Genomic DNA, 12348 nt, shown 5'->3' with positions numbered 1-12348 from the left:
TAAATGGGTTCTCATATCTAGATCATAACAGCTCTGACATTACAGATTTTATGCTAGCCTTGATGCTTGAATGACCTGTTCGAATTAAATCTAACCTTTTTATTTGTGTTGTTTTGTTTATTGTAAATCCTGTTCTTCATGATGTTTTCCATTTAGATATAATGAGACAAAACAATTGTCTGAATGACTATTACTCTTTACTGTTATAACTGTTGTTACGCAAGTGTAATTGCAGTCACATTCTAAAGTCTTCAGGAAAATAATCTCAGTATTATTCAAAAGAAATGTTAGATGTTAATCCTAAAATGCTTTATGGCACCAGTGTAGTGGGAACTTGTTTTGAGATGTTGAGATTACAGTTTTATTGTAGTGATTGTATTAGAGTTAATTAGGATGATATCATTCATATTTATTGTGGTGCTGCAACGTAAATGTTCTGGAACTATTTAATGAAGCATATTCACTTTTCCACCTCCAAATGTCATGATCAGACACAGTCATAAACCTGCTGCATAAATCTCTAAAAAACAGTCTTACATGATTACACAGTCTTGGCTTCCCAGCCTGGTAAACAAAAAGTGTTCAAAACACCTCTAAAAAAACCGACTGACCAGTTTCAGCTGTTTTTTTTTTTTCAACAGATTGTTATGTTTTGTTTTCTATCACTTTTTTCCTTTAACAGCCAAGTGTTCTGTGAAGAGTTTTCTATGTAAATGAGCTACGGGTGATGTGAAATAAGTAACAGCCCTTCAAATTTCTAAACACTGAAAAGATTCTGAAATCTAAAAATTATAATAGTTCTTTCCGAATGATCTGTTTTTGTAGATCATTTTTCAGAAATGGTTTTGTTATAGAAGTATGCATACATATTAAATTGAACCCTAATTTGTATTTCTATATTTATTTTAAGCTTTCCATTAGGCATCACATTTAAATGTAATAAAGCTAAATATGCTTATTCTGAATGACTGCTCTTTACTGCGCAAAAGTGTGGAGAAAATGATCACAAAACATATCAACATGCTGATATTAACATGAACAATTGTTACACATTTACACACACATTCCCGCTTAGGAAATCTGAAGAATGTTTAGAAAATATATTCTCATTTAAATGTAATGAGAATGGAATGCACATTCGCCTCCATCTGTTGTTAAGTATTTATAGTTGCCATCACCCTCAATGTTATTCTGCAAAATATTTCCACTATTTACTAAAAGAAATGTCACCCACTATCCCCAAAATTATTCATAACAGAAGCATGGCAGTCATTTAAGCGTCGTCTTTTCCTTATCTTTCAGTGGACGGGAGCTGGTCGTGCTGGTCACCTTGGTCGAAATGCTCAGTGACATGCGGCGGAGGCCATTACATGCGCACACGCTCCTGTAACAACCCTCCACCTGCCTATGGAGGTGACATCTGCCTGGGTTTGCATACTGAAGAGGCCCTCTGCAACATCCAGCCTTGTCCTGGTATGCACACACACACACACACACACACACACACACACACACACCAACACACTGGATTATTTTTATTTGGAATGATGGTACTGATTAAAACACAACATCCAAATAATCACAAAGAGTCCATTATGTTTCACAGTACAAACAATGTACAGATAAATAGCGACTAAATATCTTTTACAGGACATTATTATTAATAAATACAAGTCACTTTTATTAATCAGATATTTGCATACTAAAGATAGAGATGATCATCTTTTACAAACACTTAAACTACTTATTATAGCAGATACAGAGCAGTATTTGGTCAATTGTTTAGAGTCTTTATTACTTAGTCCAGCAATTTGTAATCCTCTTACACACACAGTCTATTAACGTGTCCTTGGCCACCATAAGATATAACAAACCTTGTGTTGTAGCCACACATTTGCAAAGCATTTGATAATGGTGGATATTTTAGCATTTTCTCTGTGTAGCAAAAGCCCATACTTACACATCAAAACAACAACAAACTTCCAAAATCAGAATGTTTTCAGACACTGTAAGGAAAGTAACTTTAAAGTAGTGCATTACAATCCTTCTTTAAGTCTTTAGAAATGTTACTAAATATGTTACTTATGGCACGGTACAATACTGTGTGCATTCATTTTTGTTTCCACTTTCAGAAAAATAGCAAACTGTACCTTCCTACTTACAACTAGCACAACAGCACAGTTTTAAAAGGCAAGAGCTTGACACGCTGTAGAATACTAATTGGTTTACAGAGAATCGTCACTTGCACATACAACAAGTCAGGAAAATGACAGCACAGGAAGTGACATTTTGTAAATGTGGATTAAAAAAAAAAAAAAGCTAATAATAATAATAATAATAATAATAATAATAATAAATAATAATAATAAGACAGCGCAAAGCAATAAACCTTGGTCAAATAAAGCTCAAACAAACCTTTTTGAAAGAACATGATCTGCTATATGTCCTCCATTGTTTACAGGGCCGTTTACATGTCATGTCTAAAAATGTGTGGAAGGCATGAGGAGCATTGCATCCTCTCTATACTGTATCTGTGTACCCTTGCCATGTGTCTACATTTAAAAGCTCCCAAAAAAAAAAAACATGTCTTACTGTCATGGTTGTACTATGCAGTACAAAAACTTATCAAAAAACGTATTTATTTACAAAAAAACTCTCGCAACAGGAACTGGAACATCAAATGCTGTCAGGATGAGGAGTTGTGACAATACAATACCAGACAATAAATAAAGCTGCAGGCACACTAGAGTTTAAGCTTGCGAAATTGTGTAGTATGGCGCTGTGAAAAGGGGCGGGGTTAAACAAGATGATCAGACATTTAAAAAAGCGAGCAATTGGTCTATATTTTAAATTTCTGTCCAGGGAGGTCATGTTATGATTCTCGATTGGTCTCACGCAGTCAAGTGATGCGATTTCGCAGGTCAGAGTGCACCAAGCATGAACTTTCCAATACAGCGAACTGCGAAACGCAGAAACGCACGAGCTTGCATTTCCAGTCTGACGTATTCGTGTGCGTATGAATGGAAGTCTATGGGGAGAAAAGTGCACTGTGACCGTAGCTTGAACTGAACTCAGTGGTATAAATACACAAGACATGGACAAACAGGGGAGAGACACAGGTGGAACTAATGAAATGAATGAATGGCGGGAAAACTAAACAAAGGAATCACATGGCAATAACAGAAGGCACATAGAACACAACACATGATACAGAAAACACACGGCACACAATACAACAAAGACACCAGATTGTGACACTTACAGCTTACTTCTTTGAGCAAGAATGGCGTTGATTCCAACTTTCTGTCATGCACCACACATACAGTAGCAAGAATGGGTACTATTGGCAGTGGAAACACAAGTCTGATCAGAGTGACCTGTACCGAATTGTACTGTACTTTACTGTAATGAACCGCACCGCTCTGTGGAAACAAGGCAGTAGTTACTTTTTAAAGAATGTAATGAATTATGTTACTTTTCTGTTTTTTATTATTATTCTTGGTTAAGATCGCTTGTTTTTAATAATTAATAGGTCACACTTGACAATAAGGTTTTATTAGTTAATGTATTTACTAACATGAACTAATTATGAACAATACTTGTACCGAATTTATTAATCATAGTTCAACATTTACAGTACTAATGGATTATTAACATCCAAATTCATGTATGTTAACATTAGTTAACGCAGCTTGAGTTAACGAAGTATCAATAAACAACTGTAATTTCATTAACTACTGTTAACTAATATGAACGAATACTGTAATAAATGTATTGTTCATTGTTTGATCATGTTAGTAAATACATTATCTAACATTAACTAATACATCTGTATTGTAAAGGGTGACCAAATAATACAAATGATATATTTTTGACAGTTGTGAACCCCTTAACATCAAAAGTGAAATGTGGAGTGAATAAACTTCTGGATGAAGGAAATGTAAATTCACGTCTGTACAGTTGAGGCGCAGGTCAAACTAACCCTAGGGCTGTGCTGCCCTTCATCAAAAGAAAGCTGAACAATCTTCCGTAGTGGATATTCAGTTTGCATTTCAGTTTTTCATTGACTTCAGGGGAAATTCAATTTGTTTGAGCTGAGTAAATACATGTTCACACTTAGAACTAAACATCATACACAACAAACATGCACTTACTCCTGATTTCTCTCAACACAGGAAAGAAAAACTGTCAGTCAATAAATAGGAAAACAAAGTAATTTGCATTAATTCTTGGGAAAAGGTAGCTCATCTGTTGTCGATTAAAAAAGTAATATCTTACTTTACTAGTTACTTGGAAATGTTACCTATAAAAGTAATCTGATTACATAACTGTTTCTTGTAATGTGTTACCCCCAACACTACACACACACTTTGACTCCAACAGGAAATTACATGGCTTTTTTTGGACAGGTGGCCTTTGTCTTGTACCTGCTTTCCTTTCATCATGTCTCGTGTATAAAGCGGCCCGTTGGGGAATGAAAAAAGAGGAAATCAAAATGTCACACTTCATAGAAAAGCAAATGGTAAAGCCGAGCTTGCGATATGAAGATAATATGCATAAGCCCCGCTGCAGGGAGTGCAAGAGAGGAGGCTAAGATAAGGGGATTGATGACGGAGTCAAACCTCGCACATTGATCCACGGAAAGGTGAATGGGAGAAGAGAGCTTGTATTCAAATGTCAGTCCATCCATTAGCCAGAACTGTAGTGAGGTTACCGAGTGACCTTTTATTAGCTGCGTTCAGGTCTATCTGTCACACCATTCATTACAGGCTCGCGTATAGCTGTACAGTGGAGATGGAGGATGGGGTAAGTGAGAGGAATGCTAATTAGAAGACCCTCGCTGGAAGATCCTGAGCTGGATTTCAACCTTTCAGGCTCCATTGTAAAGGCTGATTTAAATGAACTAAGAGGCTAAATAGATAATCAGTTCTCTCATATAAAAACTGCATTAAACCATTTCAAAACCGTTCCTTCCTGTAAAATGAAACCGTCCAATTTTGCTAAGTGGGTCTGATTGTGGGGTGTTAAAAGAGTAGTTCACTTCCAGGATGAAAATTATGTTATAATTTACTCACTTGTTTCAAACCTGTATGGGTTTCTTTCTTCTGTTGAACTCATACTTTGAAAAATGCTTGGATCTGAACAGTTTAGGATCTACAATGCATTGGCATAAGAGGTGATTCTGTAAAAGAATTCCTCCTGTAAACCTTTGATGCATGAGCCATACAAGCACCTTCTAAGGTGATGTTTATACAATAACTTTTCATCCATCATTTTGTAAGATGGTTAAACTACAGCAGTTCAAACTGTAGTTCTGCCGAATGACTAAAAAGTTGTCAGTATGATGGTGAAAAACTGTACATTTCTAGTCAAACCATCCTTCTGCAATCTCATACCAAAACTGGAAATAAGGGCAGTTATAATAGCTTAAAATGCGGGAGAGTGTTGATATTATGGGATTGTGTTGTATTGCAATATGGAGCAATTAAGTGTTGATGTTAAATCATAAGTAATTCACAAACACTTGAAAATGAAATGACTTTATGACCATCGTTGGGTAAGTTACTTTAAAAAAAGTAATAGATTACAAATTACTAATTACTACTGAAAGATTGTAATCTGATTAGATTACTAATTACTTCATGTAAAAAGTAATCAGATTACTAATTACTTTAATTTGAAGTTAACACATATTTTAAAACATATAAAACATAAACTTTTAAATAAATATAAAAACACTTTTGAAACATAAAATATAGCTATAAAAATACAAAAATACACTGCAGCTTCTTCAGTAATTTAATGTTCTTTAAAATACAATGGGTTGATCATAGCAGCTTGACATATTAAAAGAAACTTTAAATTCTCTCATCATTCACTTGTTCCAAACCTGTTTTTTTTTTTTACACAAAAGAAGACATTTAGAAAAAAACTGAAACCATTGACATCCATAGTATGCAAAAGCACTGCAATGTTTGGGTGTTCTGTGTTTGTCTGTGGTAATTAGTCTACCGAAATGTGAATATTCCATACAAAGCATGAATCTGATTGGTCAGTTCTTGTCACGTGACTCACAATACTCAACTAGGTGCACCTGGAAAATGCAAGCACTCCCAATATACGCGAGTGCAGAAGATGAGATATGTGAACTGTCCCATAAAGAGGTACGCGTCTTTTCACATTCAGAAGATACCTTCACTTATGATCCTGCACAAAAAATACAAATTAGCCTGTTTAGGCTGAGTTGGGCCGCTGTGTTTTTGGGCGCCCGTGTCCTCCTTGGTGATGAGTATTGTTTTAGAATGCTTTCTGTTCTAGTGCTGAACAAGTTGCTGGTTGAATTAAAAGCAGTCGAAAGTTCTTTAGAGACTGGACATAGACTGAATTTCACAGCACTATTTTAGCTTTTCTGTTCAGTGAAATCAAAGTAATGTCTGTACTTCCACTTGAAGAAGCAACCACTGGACAGCTGCTACATATTTCAGCTCTCGTTCTCCAGCAATTTAAAGGCGCATGCTTATTAACTGACTTTGCAGCAGAAAACGAGATTTAAAAGATGATATCTTTTGTTCTAAAAACTATATTTGTATTGTAATACATTGACTTTAGTAACTGTAATCAAATTACACAAATTTAAAATGTAATTCGTTACATTACTGCGTTCCTCAAAAATGTAATTTAAATACAATAACACATTACTGTGGAACACGTTACACGCAACTCTTTTAATGACAATAATTTGCTATGGTTACAACTGAATAAGTTACAAATAACTGTATAAAATGATAAAAAGTTAAATGATTAAACCATTTAAAATAAATGTAAAATAAAGTTACCTGAGAGAGAGGGAGACAAAGAACAGAGAGTAGACTCCAAAGAGAGCCTGATAGCAGTAGAGTCAGCCTTTGGAATACTGTATGTATGGACCTACTTGGTGAAAAGAACATGTTTTGACATATAAACAAATGCATATGATAATTTGCACTCTTACAGTTTTGTGCATTTTATTCGCTTGTTTTCATGACAACGGAGTTTTTGTGACTGAAAATGCATAAAGTCAGAAATGGCCATGAAAACACCAGGACAGGAGAGCCTTTGAAAATGATGACATTTTCCACATACATACAGTAGTACGTGTTTAGGGAGATTAAAGACATGCGCAAACAAATATATGGTAGAGACCATGGTAGTGTTATTGTTGCTCAAATTTTGTTTACGTGATTTACCTCACATTCTACATACACACCAGTGCAAACTTCCCTACTGGTACTGTTTACTAACAAGGTGCTAGTGGCCTATTAAACATAAAACATAATTTTTGGACACTTTCATGAATGTGTAAATGCAGGCTGTTTGAAAAAATGTTGTTGTGTAAATGCAAAACTTTTTAGGGAGAAACGTTTCTGGATATCATTGTTGTGTAAACAGCCTAATGCAGTAATATTTAAATTATGCAGTGTTGCAGTATTTCAATTATGGCTGTGTTCCTTTAAGAAATTAAAAAATATTATTTTTTTATTATTCATCATATCAGGTAATTATTAAGTATATTGTTTTAAATTTTTTACCTATTATTGTGTTCCTTTTTTCTTTCTTTTAAATTATTTATGTTACATATATGGGTCAATAGTGACCCATATAGGAAATATTTGCAAATATTTACATAGAAATTGTTTTTCAAAAGGAAAGGAAAATGAAAATAGGGATTTGTGATTATTAAAAACAAGTTGAGCTTTAATTAGCCAATTAATGGTTCGTTTTGCACTAACATGCTCTTTTTTTACTGATTTAAACTTAACAGAAGAACTATATGTTAGGCATTTTATTAGTGGCTGGTATTTTACAGGTAAAAGATTGTATAAGGTTACAAATCTGCAAATTTTTTAACAGTAAAAGAACATGTAAGTGTAGATCTATCACTTACAGTAGATCACTAAGATCTCTAACTTACTCTCAAACTTTTATTTTTAAAATCATTGATTTATTTTCTAGGTTAAGTTAAGATGGAGCAGACTCCACTTCACTTTTCATCCTCTCTGCATGACATTGCATCTGATTTGCACTTGTTGTTGTTGTTGTACAGAGAGCTGGTCTGATTGGTCAGAATGGTCCCCCTGTGACTCATCAGGGTCTCAGGTTCGCCTCCGGCATTGTGACGTCTTGTTTCCTACCGGCAACCAGTGCTCTGGCAACAGCAGCGAAACTCGTGCCTGTCTGCCCATCTCCAACTTCATCCCAGGTGGGGTGTACACAAATACACACACACACATACACACTCAAACACTTGCCATATCGACCTCTGGACAAACAAGGATCTTCCCTTATTGACAAGAAGTAATGCGAGACACACCAAATCATTGATTTCTGCAGTGCTGGGGTAATTAGCCTCTCATCCTCTGCTTGTCTAAATGAAACGATCGAACAAATGCATTACAATGATATGTTTAGTAGTGTTGCATTTGCATTCATACACTCGAAATCAGAGAAATCCAAGAATATGTTTAACAGACTTGAATATGAATCTTGTATTTAAATAATACACATGAGGATGAGCTACGATGTACTGTCGCCTCGTTTTTAATGCATCCGTCTTGAAAATGATGAGTTATAATGTGATCAGCTCATTTTGTATTATGATCATCAGGGGAGTTATTCCTTCACTTACTTAGTGTTGCTCAGGGAGCAAGTTTTTAAGACTATTCTGTAAGTCTTGGGTAAATATAGTGTGGCCTCAGAGCCCTCATGTGTTTCACAGTGTGGCATTGCATTACAGCTCATTAAAAAAGTTTTATAGCTCATTTACTTCCATTACTGATCATAAAAAACTGTGTCGCAGGTGCCACTTTCCTTATTCAGCTTTTTGTGAATTTTGCGATAATAGGTTGAGTTGGAAATTTGCTTGCTGTAATGTGCTGAAACTTCTAAAGATCTCATTTATCAGCCTGACGGATTAATTTCCCTGTTCCTCGTTTGATTTCTTTTTTCTTCCTTTTCCTTAGAAACGTCTGTTGCGCGTTCCAGTCAGGAGGAAAGATGGTGTGGAGGTGAGTAGTGTATACTGTATGCAGATTCATAAATAACATACAAGCAGTCTTAATGTCACTCTGCAGTGGTTCATTTTTTGATAATGTGACCTGCTGACTGAACATTATTACTGTGCATTTATTATGTGGCAACTTGCCAAATAAATAAAAACACCTACATGAAATATTGATTTGAGTTTAAATTATTTTATCGTAGCTTCAGGCTTAGCCTAGATAAGGAAACTTCCCACTATAAAAATAAATTTAATTAATACTTTTATTTATCAAGGGGGCATTAAATTGATCTAAAGTTAAAGCATAGACATTTATAATGTTATATAAGACTGCAATTTCAGAGAAGTTTTTACAGCAATGTTTAACATTGAGTATATGCAGTATCTATGCAAGCACTGAAATCAGCTTGGATTGTATACTTACTACAGTTTTAACAGCCCTCTGAAAATGGACAAGATTGAACCAGAAGCCTTATGCCACAAGACATAACAGGTGTCCAAAACAATTTCGAGCAAATGTGTAGGCAAGGCAAGTTTATTTAAATAGCACAGTTATACACAGTGTCAATTCAAAATGCTTTACATAAACATGAATAAAAGAGACAAGTATTAGAAAACAAAAACAGCTAATAACAGTGATTAAAAACAGATACAATCAGATTAAAATGTGTTAAAACAGGTTATTAAAAAATGAAAAAGAAAAGTAAGTCATAATAGTGCGATCTGTCGGATGTACAGTATCAAATTGCTTATTCAGTAAAGGCACAGCTGAACAGATGTGTTTTAAGTCTTGATTTGAATGTACCTAATGTTGGAGCACATCTGATCATTTCTGGAAGCTGATACCAGCAGTGGGAGAGGTGTAGTAGCTGAACTCTGAATTTCTAATTTATTTGGCCAGTGAAGGCCAGTGAAGAGTCCATTACAGTAATCCACCCTGCTGGTGATAAAATCATGAACAAGTTTAGTTGATGTTGCTTTTGTAAGGCAGTATACCAAATTTGCTTATTTAGAGTGGGTTTATTTGATGGCATTTTCAATTACAAACTTTGTATCCATTTTAGAATTATTTTACATGACAATAGCATTGTCTGGGAACAGCTGAGAAACCACTGCAACACCTTTCCTGTGTAATGAAAGCATTGTGAATAATTAAAACTGTTAATAAAAAAGATATTGTGCCATGAAATTGTTGCACTGGTAAATTGATATATATATACATATAACATATACATTAATGTAATCAATCAGTCAATCAATAAATAGTGTATTTGACTATAGTGGATGATTTTTATGTCCATTTATAGAATCTGTGGACATTTTAAAATTTCCATCCAATATTTTCATGAAATATTCTAACATATATAATTAATTTTAGTACATTGTTGTCATGCAAACTTACCCTTAGAATTATTTTTGAAAGATCATTTAATGTAATGTATTGTAATGTGTATTTATATAGCACATTTATTGTGTATGGCCATACGCCCAAAGCGTTTCACAATCATGAAGGGGGTCTCTCCGCACCACCACCAGTGTGCAGCATCCACTTGGATGATGCAATGGTTGCCACAGGACAACGGCGCCAATGCGCTCACCACACACCAGCTATTGGTGGAGTGAAGCGACATTGATAGAGCCAATTTGATCAATGGGGGTGATTGGCGGCCAATGGAGGGAATTTGGCCAGGACACCGGGGTTACACGCTAACTCTTAATAAGAAGTGCCATAATTTTTAATGACCACAGAGAGTCAGGACCTCGTTTTTAACGTCTCATCCGAAAGATGGTTGTGAAGGATCATCAAATAAATTGAGCCAATTCAGAATTTACTACATGAATTCATTCAACTGCAAAATGGCACAACTGACCAATCAGAACTGATTATTTCAGAGACTAACAATTCTAGTTGATATTTATCCAATGTGCATCAAAACTGCTGTTCAGCATGCTGATTAGAGAGACAATGTACCTCAGTGCTTTTTTGGGAACCATTAAGCAAATGCGCAATCATTGGCAGTTCATACAGACTCACAAGCCAACAGCAATACTGACTGTAATTTACTATAGTGTTTAATTGGCTCGGGTAATGGATAATTGATATCCATTGGCTTCAGGATCAATGCCTAAATGTTCAACCGTCATGCTTATGTCAGATCATTTAACCATTCGGCATTTTGCTTCTCTTCCCAGACTTCAATGTGTTTCACATGATCGCTGTGGGTCTGAGCAGCTCCATACTCGGCTGCTTGGTGACTTTACTAGTGTACACATACTGCCAGAGATACCAGCAGCAATCCCATGATGCCACGGTCATCCATCCTATCTCTGCTGCCCCGCTCAACACCAGCATCACCAACCATATCAACAAACTGGACAAGTACGACTCAGTTGAAGCCATTAAGGTGGGTGTTGTTCAATCAAGTCTGTTAATATTGTTTATAGGGCGCAACTGTTTCATTCTGGAAGTGTAAAGTGCATTCATTTTCTCTATCGACTTTATTTTTTTAGTGCAGAACTATGTTTCTGTGAATGGGCAAGATTTCTGTTTTATTAGCCACTATAGGGAAATAACAATAATATCAATGTGTGGTAAACTGTTAAATTGTACTACAAAACTTTAAAAACACGAAAATATCCTAGCAGTCACAGAACATCAAAAGACGTTAATATTTGGTTAGATTTAGGCTGTGATGTCAGGTGACCAAAATTCAATGTCCAGCCAGCGTCTAATGCTGTGTTCACACCAGACGCGGCAAACGTGGATAAATCGTGCTATTCGTGCGTAAATAGATGCGTGAACATTTTGAGTTAACTCGCTTCATTCGCCTGTCAAATCCGCTTCATTCGTGCATCAAATTCACTTCACAACAGATGCGGATTCGCGTCATGGGCAGGGCTTCTGTCTGCCCGGTGACTGTAGCTTCATTGCTAAATGGCTAACATGGATTTTATTGAGAGAATAACTGTGTTTATGTGCTTTATGAAGGCTGAAAAACGTTGAAGCGTTGAAGCGTTGAATCGTTTGGAGCCGTGTCTAAGTCCACTAGATCCTTTCAGAGGTGCATCCAGCTCTGTGAATTCATAAACTCCTCCAGAAACTTAACCTCAATGATGGAAGCTTCAGCGATGCTTCTGACTGAGCCGAGCCCAGTTTGATGAACTTTTGTTGGTGTAGGCAGTAGGATTTTCCCCCGGGACACCAACAACAAGCGCTACGTCATAATCATGCCCCCTCAAGAGCAAGCTCTTGATTGGTTAACGTGGCGTGAATGTCCGCTGAAGTTCAGATTTTCGAACTCGAGCGTTTC

The 12348-nt window shown here is 35.8% G+C and overlaps 1 protein-coding gene across 2 annotated transcripts in view; it reads left to right on the top strand.

The window, feature by feature from the left end:
• The window catches only part of sema5a (sema domain, seven thrombospondin repeats (type 1 and type 1-like), transmembrane domain (TM) and short cytoplasmic domain, (semaphorin) 5A), a 298541-nt gene that overhangs the window by 275327 nt on the left and 10866 nt on the right, over positions 1 to 12348 (top strand). For both annotated transcript variants that reach the window (XM_056451158.1, XM_056451159.1), the window contains exons 18-21: positions 1303 to 1473; positions 8084 to 8239; positions 9000 to 9044; positions 11231 to 11442. In XM_056451158.1, coding sequence (XP_056307133.1) covers positions 1303 to 1473; positions 8084 to 8239; positions 9000 to 9044; positions 11231 to 11442 — 584 coding nt within the window. The remainder of the gene's footprint in view (positions 1 to 1302; positions 1474 to 8083; positions 8240 to 8999; positions 9045 to 11230; positions 11443 to 12348) is intronic.

The sequence above is a fragment of the Danio aesculapii genome, chromosome 24 (assembly GCF_903798145.1).
Source record: "Danio aesculapii chromosome 24, fDanAes4.1, whole genome shotgun sequence".
Classification (NCBI taxonomy): Eukaryota; Metazoa; Chordata; class Actinopteri; order Cypriniformes; family Danionidae; genus Danio; species Danio aesculapii.
This window is presented reverse-complemented; position numbering and strand designations above follow the sequence as displayed.